Source organism: Vigna radiata, chromosome 7 (genome assembly GCF_000741045.1).
Source record: "Vigna radiata var. radiata cultivar VC1973A chromosome 7, Vradiata_ver6, whole genome shotgun sequence".
In the NCBI taxonomy this organism is placed as follows: Eukaryota; Viridiplantae; Streptophyta; class Magnoliopsida; order Fabales; family Fabaceae; genus Vigna; species Vigna radiata.
The window spans coordinates 49,478,539-49,497,046 of NC_028357.1; the positions used below are offsets into that span (position 1 = coordinate 49,478,539).

The window sequence follows — 18,508 nt, forward strand, 5'->3', positions numbered from 1 at the left end:
TTACCACCTTCCATCCTCCACTCAATTCTCTCTGCACAATCTGGATACTTTATTGTTACACTGATAGTCCTCGAAGAACTAGTTTCTGCAGTGTAATAATTCAGATGTTATCCATTTGAGTGGAAATGTTAATTTGGTTTCCATTTTCAATTTTGTATTAATTTTATTTCTAAATTCGGTAATATGTATCAATCAATTTATTTTGTATCATTTAAAATGTTAACGTTAACTGTTTTGGCATGGTTTTTTGATAATTTATGCAGATGTAACATAAAAATTTTAAGAATTTAGACGAATAAAAAAGTAAAAAACGAAATTAAGAATTTTGTGACATGAAAATTTAAATTAATAAGAAAATAAAAAACGAAATTTGAATAAGGGTTTTTCATGGGTATGCTGTGTGATTTGGAAATCATGTGCAATGTGAAAGTAAAAAATCAAACATCTATTATTAGCAAAGTGGGTTTGATTGACGGTCGAAGGTATGTATGTCTTCAATACATATTGTTGTGTGTCGATTTTGGGTTTTATCACCATTATTCTATTCTGATGATGGTTGGGTTCAGGGTTAATGTTTTTGGTCTTTCAATATTATGGTTTTTTTGTAATATTTATATAATGAGTTTGAGTAAGTACTTGTTTATAAAATTAGTTTATAAAAAAATCCGAAACTGTTTATTGGAAAGTGATAAGGTGCTGGAAGAATTTTGGTAGGGGTCACAAAGTTAACGTAACAGAAAAAAAAAAAAAAAAAAACACGCGCCTTAATTGAGGTAACAGACAAAAACCACGAGCCTTTATTAGTGAGTAGGAGGTAAAAGACAGAAAATGAGTGATAGATAACTCCTGTGCTTTTAACGTTGTAGAACACGATTTAAACATGGGAGCAGGTTACGTTTCGAATTAAAAGAGAGGAGATAAAGCTTAATCTTGACGAAGCCTCATCAATCACCAAAAGATTGTCCTCTAACTGATGCCCCCCCAATAACAATAGATGTTTCAACAGAAGACATTTTTGCCTGCCATCACCATGGAATTGCCTCCATGAATACTCCACTCAACTGGCACAACCAGACCAATGACAGAATTCTCAATGGTGCTTGAATCGAAGCATGCAGTTCAGTCCATGGAGTCACAGTGCTCATTTTGGTACCCCCATTTCCCTTCTTGTCAATGGACAGCAGAGAAGGGTTTAAGTTGACAACATAACCGTCGATCTTTATTGATCTCACGTCAATGAAGTATTCGACACAGCAGTAGTGGCAACGGGGTTGACAACAAGGGCGGTGTTTTGGAGAAACTTGGATTCAAGTTGAAAATGGCCACCAGCAGCAGCTCCAATGAAGATCTTACCAAATCCTTTCAAGTTATTTGAAGAAGGGAAGCAGAGAGAGAAGACGGGAAGAAGCCTATTAGCCAAAACAAGTTGTGATGGAAATGAAAGTTTTGACCGTGAAAAGCCTACTGTACCTCTGGTTCTTTTGGGTAAACCTTGCAAAGCACGGTCAGAGATGTCAACATCCAGATCAACGCAGCCATCAAGAAAGCCAGGTACGTATGTGGGAGGCAAGGATATCACGTCCTCGACCATTGAATTGCTGGTTCTGAATTGAGCTAATGGGTTGCTCATTGTCATAACACAATCGTTGATTGCACAACCTGGTTTACAAGGGCCAATGCAGCCAGTGGCAATGCATGAAGCGTTTTTGGGGAATTTCTTTGACTCACAGACAACTTTGCGCTTGGAGGAAGAGTTGTAGCGTTTTGTGCTGCAGTCTTGCCAGAGGTTCTCTCCGCCAAGATCAATGGCGAGATCCGTGTTGTGTTGGGGAATTCCTAGGCCAATTGTGGTGTAAAACATATTGGTTTCTGGGTCTTTCTTAATTGGCAAGACGAAGGGTTTTGCTTTGGATGTCGATTCAAGTGGTAATGATAGACAGGAAACTGAGAGAAGGGTTACCGATAAGAGGATGAAATGAATGGCTGCAGGAGAAGAAGATGAAGCCATTGTGAGCATTAGCTAAAGGGATTGCTCTGTGTTGTTCAAAATGTGGACTTGGTTTTAATAGCATAGCACTTCCAATGTGTAGGTATAATCTTAATGACCATACTTTTTTTGTCAAAATGGGTAGATGTGCGGACTAAAGATCCCTGAATATGAAATTAAAATTCCCACAACCTACCTTGCCATGTCTCATTAAATATAAATGATCCCTCCCATTGGCTATGGCTGACATGATATAAAGGGTGTTTCTTCCTGCGCCACATCAATTTTTTGAGTATTTTCGTTTATTTTGAAATGAACTTCTACATTTGCTGGGTGTAGAAAGTTTAGGCTGTTATAAAAGAGACTACGAAGCACTGTCATTACTAACCCAGTTAAAGAACAGGGCCTTAAGGGACAGGCCACCACGATCCATACCCTGGCCAGCATCTACTGTTGGGAGCTATGATGATTTCGTTAAAAGCCTCTATAATAGAGCAGAGCCAATATAGATCGTCAATAAGGTGAGTATAAAAACAAATAAAGAACTTGAGAGAAAACGTTCTACTCTAAGAAAAGCTGTAACATGCAGAATGTAAAAGTGTCTAAATCTGTAGTGTCACGTTTCTAACACCTCTATTACAGTCCTTATATAGCTAACTACCTAAGATACTGCCTATAGCAGGTCAGCTTAGTGCCAAGAACAAGTTAGCTTCCTGTGCAATTAGTCCTCACAGTGTACTTCTGCTTCAGTTTTTCCAGGTAACAAGTCAGCCAGCTTCTCAAATTTGCCTCTTAGAGTTCTTTGACCGCTTGTCCAGGTAAGCTTGACAGCTAAGCATAATCCAAATGGACAGCTTTGACTTCACTTATCCAGCGTGGCAGCAGGCTTGCAAGCCTTCAGAGCAGCTGCACTTTCCCCAATTCTGCCAATCATCTCATCTAGCTCATATTGAAGCCAATTGCTCTCTCAAGTGCACTGCACAACTCAAAACAGCACCAAATCACTACCATGAACTTGCACATCAAAGTTTATTAACAAAATATTCTACATAAAGTCTAGAATTAAAGCTACAAATAACAAGACTAAGTTGAAAGTAACGTAAGCTCTACTACTACTTAAACTATACTACAAGACTCTTATCCAATTAAGAAACTAAACCAAAATGTTCTAATCTAATGAAACTTAGTAAAAACTAGAACTAACCTCTAATCTGAAATTGAGTTAAAAACTAAGAATTAAACACCTAAACATCCCTAAAGATATGTCAATGGTCTAGTGAAAATGCATCAAAATGAGTGTTATCACACCCCCACACTTAAACCATTGCACCCCTGGGCAATAAAAGAAAACACCACACAAGACTCACAGGACTAAATTCACAGACTTGTACAATCTATGTTACTACTTCAGCTCAAAACTAAGGCTAACCGTAGAAGAATCAATCCAAGTTATCAAAGTTCCAGCTGATTCTACGTAATTACAATCACCATTATCAAACAGCAGACAATCCAGACCAATTTCACAACCACAATTACCCTCACCAAGATAAGTGTATGTACTCATGCTCTAAAGTGTTTCGCATTCAGTGTATAAATCTCAGCCCAAAACGAAAACCCGTACTGTCATAGGCTTGGAAAGCCTCTAATTAACACCAATCAATTTAGAAAAACACTCAAGACCAATAGGACTTTAGCTTCAGCTTGTAATGTGGCTAGGGGTGTAGATGAGGTAAAGCGAGAAAATTCAAGGCTGAAACCAAGAGAAAGTGAGAAGAAAATAGGTGGAAGATGTGTAATTCGTATGCAGGCTCAGCAGCACAGAACAAATTAACATTTCTCCACCTTTAATCTTTCTTTTCTGTTTCCATTTTTCATCATTCTCATTTTTATTTTCAACTCAGTGCAGACCCCTTATTTTAACTTTTCTAGTTTTTGCTCAACCTTTTTATTCAACTATTCAGCTCGCGATCCACTGCATACAGCTCAAAGTCCCCCACACTTGAATTCCCCAACTCCTTAACAAAGCCCAAGAAATCTCACATCTCAAGGATAGAGTGTATTCATTGTTTTTCTGTTCCAAGGCTTGTAGTGAGCTCAAATCAACAAAGGAAGAGGTAAATCAGGCTCAAAAATCAGGTTCAATGTTAATTTTGTGCAGGGTAAGCTTTATTTGGCTAGTGGCTAATCAACAAACATGGCCTATGTCCTTTCAAGAGTGTAAATGCAATCAAACAGTGCAAAAAGAGTCATCACAAGTTCTGCAGACCAGCCTACATGTATGAATCACACAAAATAATTAATCAGGCACAACTCTCACAAGGGTAGAAGCTGTCAAAACTGGACTGCAACTTAATCTGTCATGTAAAACTGCCCAACTCAAGTGAAAGAATCGTGTGAACAACCTATTAAGAATTACCAACTTAAGTTAAGACTGTACAAATCAGTACATGTTAAGAACTAAAACAGCAACCAAGTAATCATACAAGTCTTAAAACTACTAAACATTTATCGAAGCAAGCCTAAAATGATATAAGAATGGCAAAAACTAGATTACAGACTAAAAACAGCAAAGGAACAAGAGTTTCACTATCAAACATGGAAACAGGATACTAAAATAGAATGAGGACTTTAAACTATTCTTAAAACAGCAAATGAATCCTAAAAACAACTCTACAACTTTTAAAAACAGTAAGAGAAAACTAAAATCAAGGATAACTAAAGCAGCAGGTAATATAAAAACGCACATAAAAACTAGAATCAACTAGGAAACAACAAAATATGATTAGTAAACTAAAAAGAAAAAAAAACAATTATCTAAGCAAATTTGAAATGCTAAGAGAAATCCAAAAACAAATCCAAATATTAAAAACAGTAAAGAATACAACATTTCACTATGAGTTGCTCATTGTCATAACAAAATCGTTGATTGCACAACCTGGTTTATAAGTGTCAATGCAGTCAGTGGCAATGGATGAAGCGTTTTTGGGGCATTTCTTTGACTCACAAACAACTTTACGGTTGGAGGAAGAATTATAGCGTTTTGTGCTGCAGTCGTGCCAGAGGTTCTCTCCGCCAAGATCAATGGCTAGATCCATGTTGTGTTGGGGAGTTCCTATGCCAATTGTGGTGTAGAACATATCGGTTGCTGGGTCTTTCTTAATTGGAAAGATGAGGGGCTTTGGCTATGGCTGACATGCTATAAAGGGTGTTTCTTCCAGCGCCCTATCAATTTTATGAGTATTTTCAGGTATTTTGAAATGAACTTCTTTTAAATGTAAAAGATGCATTCCAAGATGAATGAATACATTTGCGGGATGTAGAAAGTTTAGCCTGCTATAAAAGAGTACACAGTACTATGTCATTACTAATCCAGTTAAGGAAGTGGCCTTCGGGGACAGGCCATGACGATCCAAACCATGTTTGGCATTCTAAACGTTGATCTTTTCTTTGTAAACCATATTGTACAAAGACACCGTTGGCTTTAGTCCTGAATTTATCATCTTTTCTAAGAGAAGCTCTGCTTCCTTCCATTTTCCATCATTGCAAAGAAGCCCTATGGTTGAACAAAAACTGGCCACATTAGGAACCATTCCATTGTGAACCATTTCATTGAGTAGCCTAAAAGCCCTGTAAGAGCTTCCTTCTTTGCAGTAACCATGAATCATCGTATTATATATAACATTGTTTGGTTCGAAATGCAGTTCCCCCAATGATTTGAATAGTTTTGAGGCTTCTTTCATGTTACCAGTTTTACATAACCCGTGTATTAAGACACTGTATGTGTGTACGTCTGGAACCAAACCAGACTTCTCCATTAAAGCATGCATTTTGCGTGCCTTTTCCATATGATTTAGTCTTGCAAAAGCATCAATCAGAATCGTATATGTCACTTTGGAAGGAGCAACACGTCTCTCTTCCATTTCCTTGACCAAGCTAAGAGCTCCAGTTAAATTCTCAACCTTACAATACCCTGCAATCAGAGTATTATAGGTTACTAAAGTTGGTGAAAGTCCATTTGACTTCAATTGACTGAATAATCTAACAGCAGTGTCTATTTTTCCAACACCACAAAACCCGTTGATCAGTATATTGTATGTAACAATGTTAGGACTGATTCCAACTTTGCTCAATCGATGAACTAACTTTATTGCTTCACCAAGCTTCTTCCCTCGACACAGCCCACCAATTAAAATGTTATATGTCATAACCCCACATATAACACCTCTCTCACGCATTTCACCAAACACCTTAAAAGCTTTATCCACCATCCCACCATTACAATATTCTCCAATCACACAGCTGTAGGAATAAACATTTGGCACAATTCCACTTTGCTTCATATTCTCATACATTTGAAACCCTTCCCTTTGAAGTCCTTGTTTGAAAAACCCGTTCATTAAGACACTATAAGTATGTTGATTAGCAACTAGACCCAACCTATCCATCTTGCAAAACAACTTCTTCGCCAGCATAACATCTCCATTCTTGCAGCACCCATCAATCAACGTAGTGTATATAACAACATTAGGAGACAAACCAAACTCCTCCAACATGGTCACAAGCCGAAACCCTTTCATTAAGTCACCAACCTCACAACAACCCTTGATCATAATCCCAAAAGTGTAGACATCCATAACAACTTTAATCTTGAATTGGTTAAAAACCCACCAAGCTTTATCGAAAGAATTTGACCTAATGAGCGAGCACAGAAGATTGTTGAAGGTGTTTGATGTAGGAAGATGACCCTTGTGAATCATCTGGTGTAGAAAAGTGAGGGCCTGGTCAGGGGAGTGAGAATGAACATAAGCATTGACAATTGTTTCATAGAGAGGAGCATAAGTTGAAGAAGAGGTGAAATGGGCTTGTGTTAGTTGAGGTATTAAGGAGGAGGGAGAGAATGTGTGCAAAGGGATTCGACCAGAGATTAGACGCAAGATAAGAGATTGAGCTTGGGGTAGCATGTCATGGGATAGGAGATGGTTTAAGATGAAAGAGATAGACTGAGAAGTGTGATGAAGGCCCTCATATGTTGAGGAATTGAACAACAAAAGTGCTTTTGGTGGAGCCACTTTCACCATTTTTTGGATCAGTATCAGAGTTTTTTCATGAGACTGAAACATCTTTCTCTAACCCTTCCTACGTCTCAAAAACGTCAGTTTTCTTTATATTGCTATTCAACTGCAAATGTGGGCGTAAGGTTCACTATCAATTTTTGCCCTCCGTTAATATTAATATTATCTTTAAGACTACTTTCCATTTTTTTTAATAAAAACTTATTTCAAAATCCTATTTTAGAAATATTTTTCCAGAAATTATGTTCTGAAAATCCAATTTTAAAAATCATGTTTCAAAAATTATTGAGAGCTTATTCTAGAAGACTTTCATAACAAGTAATCTGAAACACAGGTCATTTTAAAAAATATGGGAATGCGATTAGAAATTTTGGGGGTGCAAGAACAAAAGCCCATTACAAACATGTGTCCCAGACCCAAATTGTTCAATGCCCTCATAATATTACTCTTTATTTTTTTAATTGCTTTTTATGGGGAGAAATGAGTAATCTAGTTATTATATGGTAATGTTTTTTTTTTTCTTTACTTGTGAGAGATTTATTTCTTCCAATTTTAAATGAATTTTTTTTTAATCATTACATTTTTTGGATAGGATGGTATCTTTTATAGGTATACTTTATATGCCTTAAATCGTGGTTGGGTTTAAATTTCCATCCAAATTATATAAATACGTGAGAAAACCTATGGTGGACTTTTTATACAATTTATAAAGTATGTTGAATTAAAATATTTTAAACTCTCAAGGAAGCAATTAACTTTAAATATGCTATAATTTTTTAAGTTTATTACGTTGACAAGGACATCAATAAGTAATATGCGTTCTAGTGTTTGTTTCTGATAAATGAGTATGAGATTTTTTAAGTTTGACAATAGACATTTCTATAATGAGTATTAAATCAGGTTTCACTAATTTCGAACCAACTTGTGTAATTTTTTACTATTTTGTTGTATTAATCTGATTTAAGAATCACAAAGGCCAAACATTAACTTGATTTCTCAGTTAAACATCAATGTTTGGCCTAACTTTTTCATGAATAATATCGTTGCTATCTCAATCTGAAGCTAACTTCCAATAAATAAGCATGTTTAGGTAAGTGACATTTGACGTGGTCTTCCTAATTATATAAATTCTTGCACCAACAATCTAGACTACGTTGATTACGATTTAATTTTCAATCGTTTTACGTAAAACTTAATTATAAAACTTTGTTAAGACAACTCTCTGCGTATCTTTCGTTAGGTATAAACACTTATATTTTTTTCATATATAAAACTATAGATATTTTTAATTTGAAAATGAAAGAATATTGGCTTCCATAATAAATATACTATCTAAAAGTCGATGTTTACTTGTGAAAATAAAAGTGAACAAATAAAAAAAGGGTCAATGAAGAGTGATCGAAACCAACGACATGCCAGAGATTTTCCTCCATACGCCCTGGAAGGACGGCGATAAATCATAATTTTGGTCCCCTCCACTCAGCTACAATTTATATAAAAAATTAACATATCTTTAACTTAAATCATTATAAAAAAAATTATAAAACTTTTATTTTATATAATATTTAACTTTAATTGTTTGTATTTTATGAAAGACTTTAACTCAGCATTTAAATTATTTTAAATATTATTATTTTCGATAGATACTACAATTGTTGTCCACACGATATCTCCTCTCATGTCATTTTATAAAAATTTAAAGTATTTGTTGTGTCGACATCAATGTCTGTGGATGTAGTTTTCAGATACATATAAAATCGTATTATATATATTTTATTTGGAAAAAATTTCTTTAATAATTTTATGTAACAACTTTTTAATAATGTATATGTGGTAGTTTTTTTATGTTTCGTTTCAGATATTTTTTAAAATAAATTCAAACAGACTAATAAAATGATAAAACATGTTTTGTTGTAAAAAAACTGTTAAAATATCATGGTACATTTTATTCCTGTGATGTAAGCATGTTGATTTTCAAACCAATATTGAAGTGGAGGTCTAATGTACATCATGCGACATTTGAAGAAGAACGCATAACCTTATCTTCTGTGTGGACGTGAATTAAATGTTCCATCATTTAAATACGCACTAAACATCTAGATTAGCCAGACCGTAATTTGAAATGCTCTATTGTAAATACTTTTTATTATTTTATAAAATATTTTTTGATAATAAAACAAATAATATATTATATAATGATTGATTCTATCGAAATTACTTTGATATGAAAATAAATTAATAAGAAAATTATTTTGGAATTAGTGGCACGTGAAGACGTCCCCGCGGTGGAAATTATGTATGTGGTTGTCCCATCCAATCCAGGTGATGTTTTTCTGTTTGATTTTACAGTGAGAAATTGATATGTGATTTTGAAAGGAATGGCTATAAATGAATACACGTGGCAACGATAGTGTGTGTAAGTAATAATGAAAAGCAGAGTAATATTTGGTCATTGTCATATATTCATCCCAGCTATGCGCAGTTGGGTCGGGCCCACACCAACCACCACACTCCTGTGTTTGCTCTCTCAATTTGTATGTTTTATGGAAACTACTATACTGAGTATTAGGAAATTAATAAAATTTAGTATTAATAGATTCGGAGATTTGTTTTAATTGGCATTTCTAATTTTGAAAATCATTAGGTCTCTAATTTTGTCAATTTGATCAATTAACACCGTGAAGTTTTTGAACATATGGTATGTTGACGTTTCTAGGTGACATAATTTCAAGTGCATAGATGGATTATAAAAGGGTGAAATCCTTTTAATTTAGGGATTTCACCTTCAAATACACCTTTTTATAATCCACCTATGCACTTGAAATAATGTCACCTGAAAGCGTCAACTTACCACATGTTCAAAAACTTCATTTCGTTAACTACATTTAACACAGAAAGACTTTTATTGATTCAAATTGACAAAATTAGAGACCTAATTGATTATTTTCAAAAATTGGAAGACCCAATTGAAACAAACTTCCAAATATAGAGACATCTGAACTTATTAAACCTAAAATTTAGTTTTATTATAATTTATAGAAACATAATGAGATATTACACTAAAGTTGATTTACATTAACGAAGATTTGATTGATAATAGTTAAACATTTTATAAATAATTGTGCAAAAAAAGACAATTCATTTAAATTTTTTATAAATTAGTATTTTTTAAGTATTCACTGTGAATAAATTAATTAGTCGGCGAATATTTTTTCGAATATATAACTTCGATAAATAAAACATGTGATAGAGGTGAATATTATTGAAATGTCCACATTTCAATCTAAAATACTATAGAATAGATTGAATACAAACATATGCTTTTTAGATCAAACTGAATTATTTTTTTTCAAACTAAATCAATTTAAATTAAATTAAATCTAATTTATAATATTTTCAATATTAAATGTGTTTTATTTTCATAAGTTACTTTTAAAAATTGTAATTTGTTACTAAGTTAAATTTAAATTATACATGTTTCATTATCATATTTTAACAAAAAAGTATGTTAAAATGTTCGTTTGATAGGAATTATATTTTATTTGGTTTAATGTGAACATAAGATCTAAGCTATTCAATTTAATTTAATTATGATTGTGAGTTAACTTAGTTAGATCTAGATTCATTTAACTCGAATTGGATATGAACGAACTAATACAATTGTTTACTTACTAAACTCGATTTAAGCCAAACTTATTTTGATTTGATTTCATACCTATTTACTTTGAAGTAACTTGTTCATTTTGATTTGTTCAGACTTGCCTTGATTCAAGTCAATGTTAAATTAGATTAATTCACCTCAACAAGAACCTTGATCAATTCACCAAACTTATACCTAATTGACTAAACTTAAACTTAACCGAGATGACTCGACCCGACTTAAGCTTAATTGTCTCGAGTTGACCTAAATTTATTAATTTGGTTTAACTCAAATAAATTTAATTTGATTTGATGTTCTCATGTCCAACTTAAATTTACACAGGCTTTATCTAATCCAAATTAATTATATTTAACGTAAGTTTAATTTAAATTTGACTTATTGCAGTTGATTCAACTTTATATAAATTCAACATAAATAAATTGATTATAAATCAACCTCGTTTCTTTTTACTCAAATTAGTTTGATTCAACTTTTTTCATACAATAAAAAAATTCAAGTTATATTTATTCAAAATCCAATTAAATAGATTACACTTAAAATTCAAAATTATTGATTTAGATATGAGGCAAATTGATTAAAATCAAACGTAAAAGTATATGATTTATATAATGATGAATTGAGTTTGAAAATATGATGATTTTGTTCCTCCCAACATATGAAGATCTTTAAAGAAAAAATATTTTCTAATTTAGATTTTATAAAAACGATGACTTTTTATTTATTTTAATCCTTATTTGATTTTAGTCGTTATAAGTTATTTTATTATGAAGATAGCATAAATGAAGAATGTATAAAAACGAAAGCACAGGTTAAATAAATATTGAAGAACTAAATTGGAGAAGATTAAATCTGTGGGCGTGTGATAAAACGGTGGGCGTGGGGTTTGTTAGATTATTAAAGGAATAGAAAACAAGGTGTGTTTATCCCCAAAGAACAACCTCCACGTCACTTTCTTACTTTTTTTTTATTCTACTTTTTCAACCTTCACTCAACTTATGTCATTCAGATTCTCCAATCAAATGGATCTCTTTCTATAATTAAAAAAAAAAGTCATTTTTAAACAATTATATGTAAAGAAAATTCAATATTCAAAAGCAACAGATGCTTTTTCTCACCATTTTCCTATTTTCTACACTGTTAAAATATTATTAGTCAAATTTTCACGAATTTATTTTTGGTATGTTCTAAAAAAATTCTCTTTATCAATAAAAATATATAATTTTTTTTCATTTCTTATTTAAAAACCTTATTTGTATCCATTAAAGGAAAGAGACTCTTTGTATTGTTGTCCTACCAATATGTGTTAAAATATGATATGATTAAATTAATGTTAATCAAATACAACCTTCTTAATTTAGTCTCAAGTTGCTCTCTCAATCCATAGAAAACACAGTGTTACCCATGGTTTTCATCATAATAATTCTAAGCAGTCTTCTTTTTTCCTACGTACATATAATAATAAAAAAAATTAAAACTTAATTTGAGTTTAATAATATTTTCTAACAAAGAGCATAACTTGGGAATACAAATATTTTTTATCAAACGAATGTGTAAAAATATTACACAGATTAAATTCATTCAATTTTATATTACAACATAAATAATCATAAAAAACACTAAACCGTGTTTCGATCAACAACATGCTCTTAATAGAGACTTCACACAATTTTTTAAATAAACGATTATTCACAGAAGATTTTAACTCCTGTTTTCGATTTTTTTTTTTTATTTAGATGGCACCTGCACACGTGTGAGTAGCGTAAAATGAGCTTACTTTAAAATTATAATTATATGTACACACATTATGAAAATTATTTTAGTATTTAAATTCTATTTAGCTATTCATAAAGGTAAATATAAATATAAATATAAGACAGGTTTTATTTAAAAACAAAATTTAAACAGACAAAATAGAAAGGCTATGTATAGTAAATATATTTCTATTTTATTAATTTATTGAATTTTGTTATCATTTTAAAACTCAGTTTCTCTTAATTTTTTTAAGACTAGAGAAGAATCGGACTATTATAATTTATAATAGTATCAAGTTACATATTTGAGACACTGACATGAACATCATCATCGACTAATCAATCAAAAGTGTGTTTCAGCAAGTATTTTAATTCCTATAAAGACTTTCATTATTTTATTGAGTTATTCTAAAACCCAAGGAGAAACATGATTGAATGAATTAAACTATTATATGCTCACAAAACCTAAATTAATTCGTCTCATTTATTTTATTCTCTCCAAATACATCTATTTGTTTCATCTACCACCATTCTCTTTAGGTACTACAATTTTATTTTTTATAACTATGATAATGAGACCACAGTTTCATTAAATTCTAAGTTTATATCAACCTTTATCATAAGTCTGTTTCACATTATGCAGAAAATGATAACAATTATTAATTTGATATATTTTCTCTATCGATTTCTGTACGATAGGGAGACAAGATGGCTCTGTCGTGATCGGGCGCACACATAGATTGGGCACACATACAGTGTGATCAGGCACACATGCAGTGTGATCGGGTACACACGCACTGTGATCGGGATTAAGTGGAAGATAGGAAAAGATAAGTGGAGACAAGTGCGAAAGTTCCGACGAGATACAGGGATACGTTAACGGCAGTTACGCCTAATTACTTATATTCTATATTCCTTATAGCCTATATTATTTATAGTATATTAATAGATTAACTCTCAGAGATTTTATTTTAAAATGTCAAGTTCGAAGAGTAAAAAATTAAAATTCCAATCCTGTATTTAATTAGAATAACCTTTGCCACCAATTTTTTATTAAACTGCTACAAGATCTACAATTCCATGAGCTTGGGCTTCTGCTGCTAACATAAAAACGTCCCTTTCCATGTCGTCCGATATAACCCATAAAGGTTTGCCCGTCCTTTGTACATAAACATTTGTGATAGTTTCACACAGTTTCAGTAACTCTTCTGCTTCCAGGACAAATTCTCCTGCTTGTGCCTCATAAAAAGAACTAGCAGGTTGGTGGATCATTATCCTGATTATATCACTTAAGTAGTATTTCCCTTATCTTGATAAATATTTTTAGAATTCTTTTTACTATATTGGTAGATTGCTAAANATTGTCTTTATTCCCAAGATATATAAAGAAGACAACTAAGCTAAGAAAAGGGCAAAAAGAATATTTAATAACCGTACAAGCACTTTTTGCGTATTGATGCATACGACTTTTGTACCTATGCAAGTTAGCACTCTGACGTTCAAGTCAGCAAGGTCACACTACGACCTGCAAGTTAGCACTCCGACGTTCAAGTCAACAGGGTCACAGTGATATCAAGGTAATAATGAGTAAAAATCGGATCCTTTTACCTGGTTACTTACCCCCGTATTTATAGACATTGAGTTTGAGTTATGGGCTATAACCGTCTGTGTGTAATGACCCATGATTCTGCAAGATTCACATATACAATCTTTATGGGGGTTATAAGAGTGAGAGTCATCTGAAACACTGCATTAAGGTGGTTCGATTTGCACCATCAGCACGCCAAGAAGCAAAGTAGTGTCTTGGGTCCTCCATCCAAAACAATTTCCTTTTTAAATACTATTAATTAATCTTTCGTTATAAAATACATTACTAACAAAAATTCAATCGGACTTATTTCCCATAATTTATCAGAAAAATTAAAAGTGTACAATTTATTCATTTAAATGTATATTATTTTAGTAAATTTTGCACCAATTTTTTTTTTTTTTTTTAAATAAGAAGGTCATAAACTACCCCTGCATTTCCTTTATATTGATTTTTAACGAGTTATAATATATTTATAGGTCATAATCATTAAACATTTTCTGCTTTTTTTAAAGAAGGATTTTGTTGATTGCAATTTGATATTAATTTTTGTTTTGATTATTGTTAATAGTATAAAACTATTAAATAAAATATTATAAAATTAAAAACAAATAATTAAAAATATATATGATATCAATATAGTTATACAGTATAATAATTATAGTAATATATATATTAATATATATATATATATATATATATATATATTTATTTATTTATTTATTTATAAAACTATATAACTGAATTCTTATTTTTGATTAAAGATATACCATCATTTATCTCACAGTCTATTCATGAAATAATTAAAACACAAAAGAATATATGATTACTATAGTTATAATAATAATTATTTTATTATTTTTTATTATCAAAGTATGTGTTTTTCTAATATTTATCAATGTAATTGATTAATTAATTTATTATTATTATTATTAATTATAATTTTTAAATTATCATTAGGTAGTTTAAATTTTTAAAATTAAACTCTTCCATTTTCCATATATATATATATATATATATATATATATATATATATATATATATATAAAGAGATGCAGCTATAGTTTCTGAAATAAGTTGAGTTTAAAAATAGTTTTTGTAATACGAGGAGAGATAATTTTAATCTTGCCTTGAAACTAACTTGATTATTTAATAAGTTTCTAAAACTAAGTGCATTAATTAATAGCATTTATACTTACTCTTAAAGTTTTTTATTGGCTATCTCATTTGAAGTTAGTTAAATACCGTCGTACTAAAATATGGTTATATTATCTAATTTATAGAAAAAGAAGATCGAATTAAAATAAAAAAGTTAAGAGGGATAAGAAATGAACATCATGTTTTTAACTCCATACTTATTCAAAAATTAAAAACGTGTATGTTTATAATTTTCCAAAATTAACACGAATAAATGGGTTGAACTGTTATATCATGAAAGGTTAGCGGAGGACGTGGCAGCAATATGAGTCGTAGGATGAAAGTCGCATTCAAACAAGCCGTGGGATCCGTTAATTAATGTTGTCGGATGCAGTCCCACGTGTCACCTGTCTAAACTCATCAATATACTCTCCAAATTAAATGACTAAACTACCCTTCCGGCTCCCTCTATAAAACCAATGGACACGCGCTCCTTCTTCCCATCGTATTCCGTAAGAAGATTCTGGTGAATGCGTAGAAAAGGGAAATAAACAGTTTAGGGGTGTAAAATGTTGGGTGTGTTCAGCAGCTCCATCGTTTCGCCGCCGGACGAGCTTGTGGCCGCCGGCAGCCGAACCCCGTCGCCTAAGACGACAGCGGCGGCGCTGTGGAAGCGGTTCCAGGAGAAAAACGCTTCCACAGTGTCGGTGGAGATCGGAGAGCATGTCCACCTTGCTTATACCCATCACAACGAGTCGCCGTTTCAACCCAGGTAAAATAAACCAGCGCTGCTCCTTCCTTAATCGTTCAACTTCAAAAATATTAATTATAAACTTTAGAAAAAAAAAGAAGTTAATTCGTAAAAGTCAAGCGATCTGATCGTACGGTTGATGGTGCCAAATCTGATCATCGTGACTCACACACGACGAGTTAGTGAGTGAAATAACTGTAGTTACTGGTTACCGTGGTTGGTTCTTGCGACACGTTGCAATATTTACTTATGTGGCCAATTCTACAAAGAGTCATAACCAAGAACTATAAAGTTGACAGATTTACTTTTTATTTTATTTTATTTTTAAAATGGTTTTGTTTTGAATAAATAGGTAAAGGTAATTGATGAGTTGGACTAAAAAATCTCAAGTTTCTTTTAATACCGTATGAATTTGTTTATTTTTAATTTTTTAAAATGAAAAATATATTTTCGTATTTCTTTATAATATGAAATAATATAATAATATGATAATGTGTAAGATTGATTTCAAAATTTATTAAAAGCATTTCTAATCATGTATCGAATGAGTTCTTGAAAAATGAATATAATAATATATGAGTAGGTTTAAATTCCATTTTTTAAAACTCGATGTAGTTTATTGCTTCTATAGTCCCCCAAGAGAATATTCTAAGTGATTGTCTGTGAGTGTGACCAATGAAAGTATAGTTGAATTGGTTAATGGATCTGATTATTTTATATGTTCGACGGCCCAATAGGCTCCATGGTTCCATGATGGCCCAACGAGTTTAATCAAGCAGGTTCTTTCTTGTTGGTAGTACTGGATTTGATTGTTTCACCGTAAATCTAAATCTGAACATTCTTCGACCGTTGAGAATCTTTTTTGTCTGTACAAACTAAACCTATGTCGTATGAAAACGGTTTTAATAGGTTTTTGTAGTCAAAATCGGAGATTAGTGGCAATGAAAAGTTTGAAGTTTTTTTTATGTATATGAATAAGAAGAAAGGTTAGTTTGGTTTGTCTTACTAAGGGTTGAGTGGAAAATGCAGATCTTTTGCAGTGAAGGATGAAGTATTCTGCTTGTTTGAGGGAGTCCTTGAGAATTTGGGGCACTTGAGACAACAGTATGGACTGGGGAAGTCAGCCAATGAAGTATTGTTGGTGATTGAGGCTTACAAAGCCTTGCGTGACCGAGCACCTTACCCTGTTAATCACGTTGTTGGCCATCTCAGAGGGAGCTTTGCGTTCATACTTTTTGACAAATCCACTTCCACCCTGTTTTTGGCCTCTGTCAGTAATCACACTCCCACAGCTAGCATACACTGTAACTTGTCATTTCTTCCTCCTTTTGATTTTATTATTTTTCGCAGGATCAATACGGTAAGGTACCTCTGTATTGGGGAATTACTGCTGATGGCTATGTAGCATTTGCTGATGATGCAGAATTGCTTAAAGGTGCTTGTGGGAAGTCACTTGCTTCTTTCCCTCAAGGTGCTTAACTTGTATCAATCACCATTCCCATTAATTTGTTCTCAGTGTGTTGTTAAGAATAAAACATTTCCTCTCATTGCTCAAACTCTCACTCTCTAATTGGACAGGATGTTTCTACTCCACAGCTGTTGGAGGATTGATGTGTTATGAAAATCCTAAGAATAAGATCACTGCAGTTCCTGCTAAGGAGGAGGAAATCTGGGGTGCAACCTTCAAGGTAACAAAATGAAACAAATACATTATTCTTTAATGTCAGTTTCTTTTGATCTCCATTGATGAACTTGAGATCCAATTATTTAGGTGGAAGGGCCAGCAGTTGTTGCAGCCAGACAATAGAGGTTCCTTTGGAGAAATAACCTCTGCAATGGAGTACCTTAGTTCTATCAGTATTTTTCGTATCAGCACTTGCTTCTATCAGTGTACAGTAACGCTTGTCAATCTAATAAAAACTCTTCTGCTTTTAAATTTCCTTCCACCATTCTATATTTAAAATTTCAAAACAACAATTAAATCAATTCCATAGCATTGCCACTATACAATACAAATTGGACTTATTATCCTTCACTTTTGCTATTCTTTTTTGCACGTGAAGAGATTCGAGTTGTCTGCAGGCGAGAACGCAACACAACGTGATATTAAAGTTGCATTCCATATTTGGTTTCATTTTAAAAACAGAACAAAACAGGACACACCAATATGGCAATGAAGAAAGTAAAAATAGGAGTATTTGATTTATGAAAAATAAGAAAGTAGAAAAATACAAAATAAGATGATTAATCATTAGGTGTTAAAGAGGGATTATGTTGTTTAAATTAATTATTACTCCTTTCTTCCAATTTGGGAGGAAATAAAAATAAGTCTGACTCACTTTTTTATTTCTCTCTTTCTCCTAAAAATGCCTAATTGATTTCCATATTTCTTTATTTTTTCTTCTTACTTTACCTGCTTCTTTTTTATTTTGAATAAAAAATAATGTTTTATCTTAGTATTCTTTAATAGTAATGAATATTCTCAATCGGTTTTGTCTGAAAGATTTTGTCTTATTATTCATTCGTTACTTTTTTTATATTTATTAAAAGAAAAATTAATT

The 18,508-nt window shown here is 32.1% G+C and overlaps 3 protein-coding genes across 4 annotated transcripts; 1 reads left to right on the forward strand and 2 right to left on the reverse strand.

Annotated features, from left to right (window-relative positions):
* Nucleotides 1–772: 772 nt before the first annotated feature.
* On the reverse strand, nt 773–2,299 carry LOC106767968 (basic 7S globulin). The gene is given in 5 exon segments (XM_014652934.2): nt 773–1,002; nt 1,005–1,118; nt 1,121–1,249; nt 1,252–1,983; nt 2,184–2,299. Coding segments are annotated over 5 exon segments (1,188 nt in total). The 5' UTR covers nt 2,269–2,299; the 3' UTR covers nt 773–874.
* A 165-nt stretch (nt 2,300–2,464) lies between these two features.
* LOC106765746 (pentatricopeptide repeat-containing protein At4g11690) lies at nt 2,465–7,196 on the reverse strand. 2 transcript variants are annotated; one of them, XM_014650469.2, is made up of 2 exons: nt 4,923–7,196; nt 2,465–2,963 (listed from the first exon to the last, which is right to left on the reverse strand). In XM_014650469.2, exon 1 carries the CDS (start codon nt 7,105–7,107, stop codon nt 5,416–5,418), a length of 1,692 nt encoding a protein of 563 aa, XP_014505955.2. In that variant the 5' UTR covers nt 7,108–7,196; the 3' UTR covers nt 2,465–2,963; nt 4,923–5,415. The 2 variants fall into 2 exon arrangements, with proteins under 2 accessions (XP_014505955.2, XP_022639804.1); XM_022784083.1 differs by having other exon boundaries at nt 4,873–7,196.
* An 8,493-nt stretch (nt 7,197–15,689) lies between these two features.
* Nucleotides 15,690–17,887, forward strand: LOC106766880 (stem-specific protein TSJT1). Its single transcript, XM_014651658.2, has 5 exons — nt 15,690–15,968; nt 16,977–17,217; nt 17,298–17,418; nt 17,526–17,635; nt 17,719–17,887. Exons 1-5 carry the CDS (start codon nt 15,766–15,768, stop codon nt 17,752–17,754), a joined length of 711 nt encoding a protein of 236 aa, XP_014507144.1. The 5' UTR covers nt 15,690–15,765; the 3' UTR covers nt 17,755–17,887.
* Nucleotides 17,888–18,508: the final 621 nt, after the last annotated feature.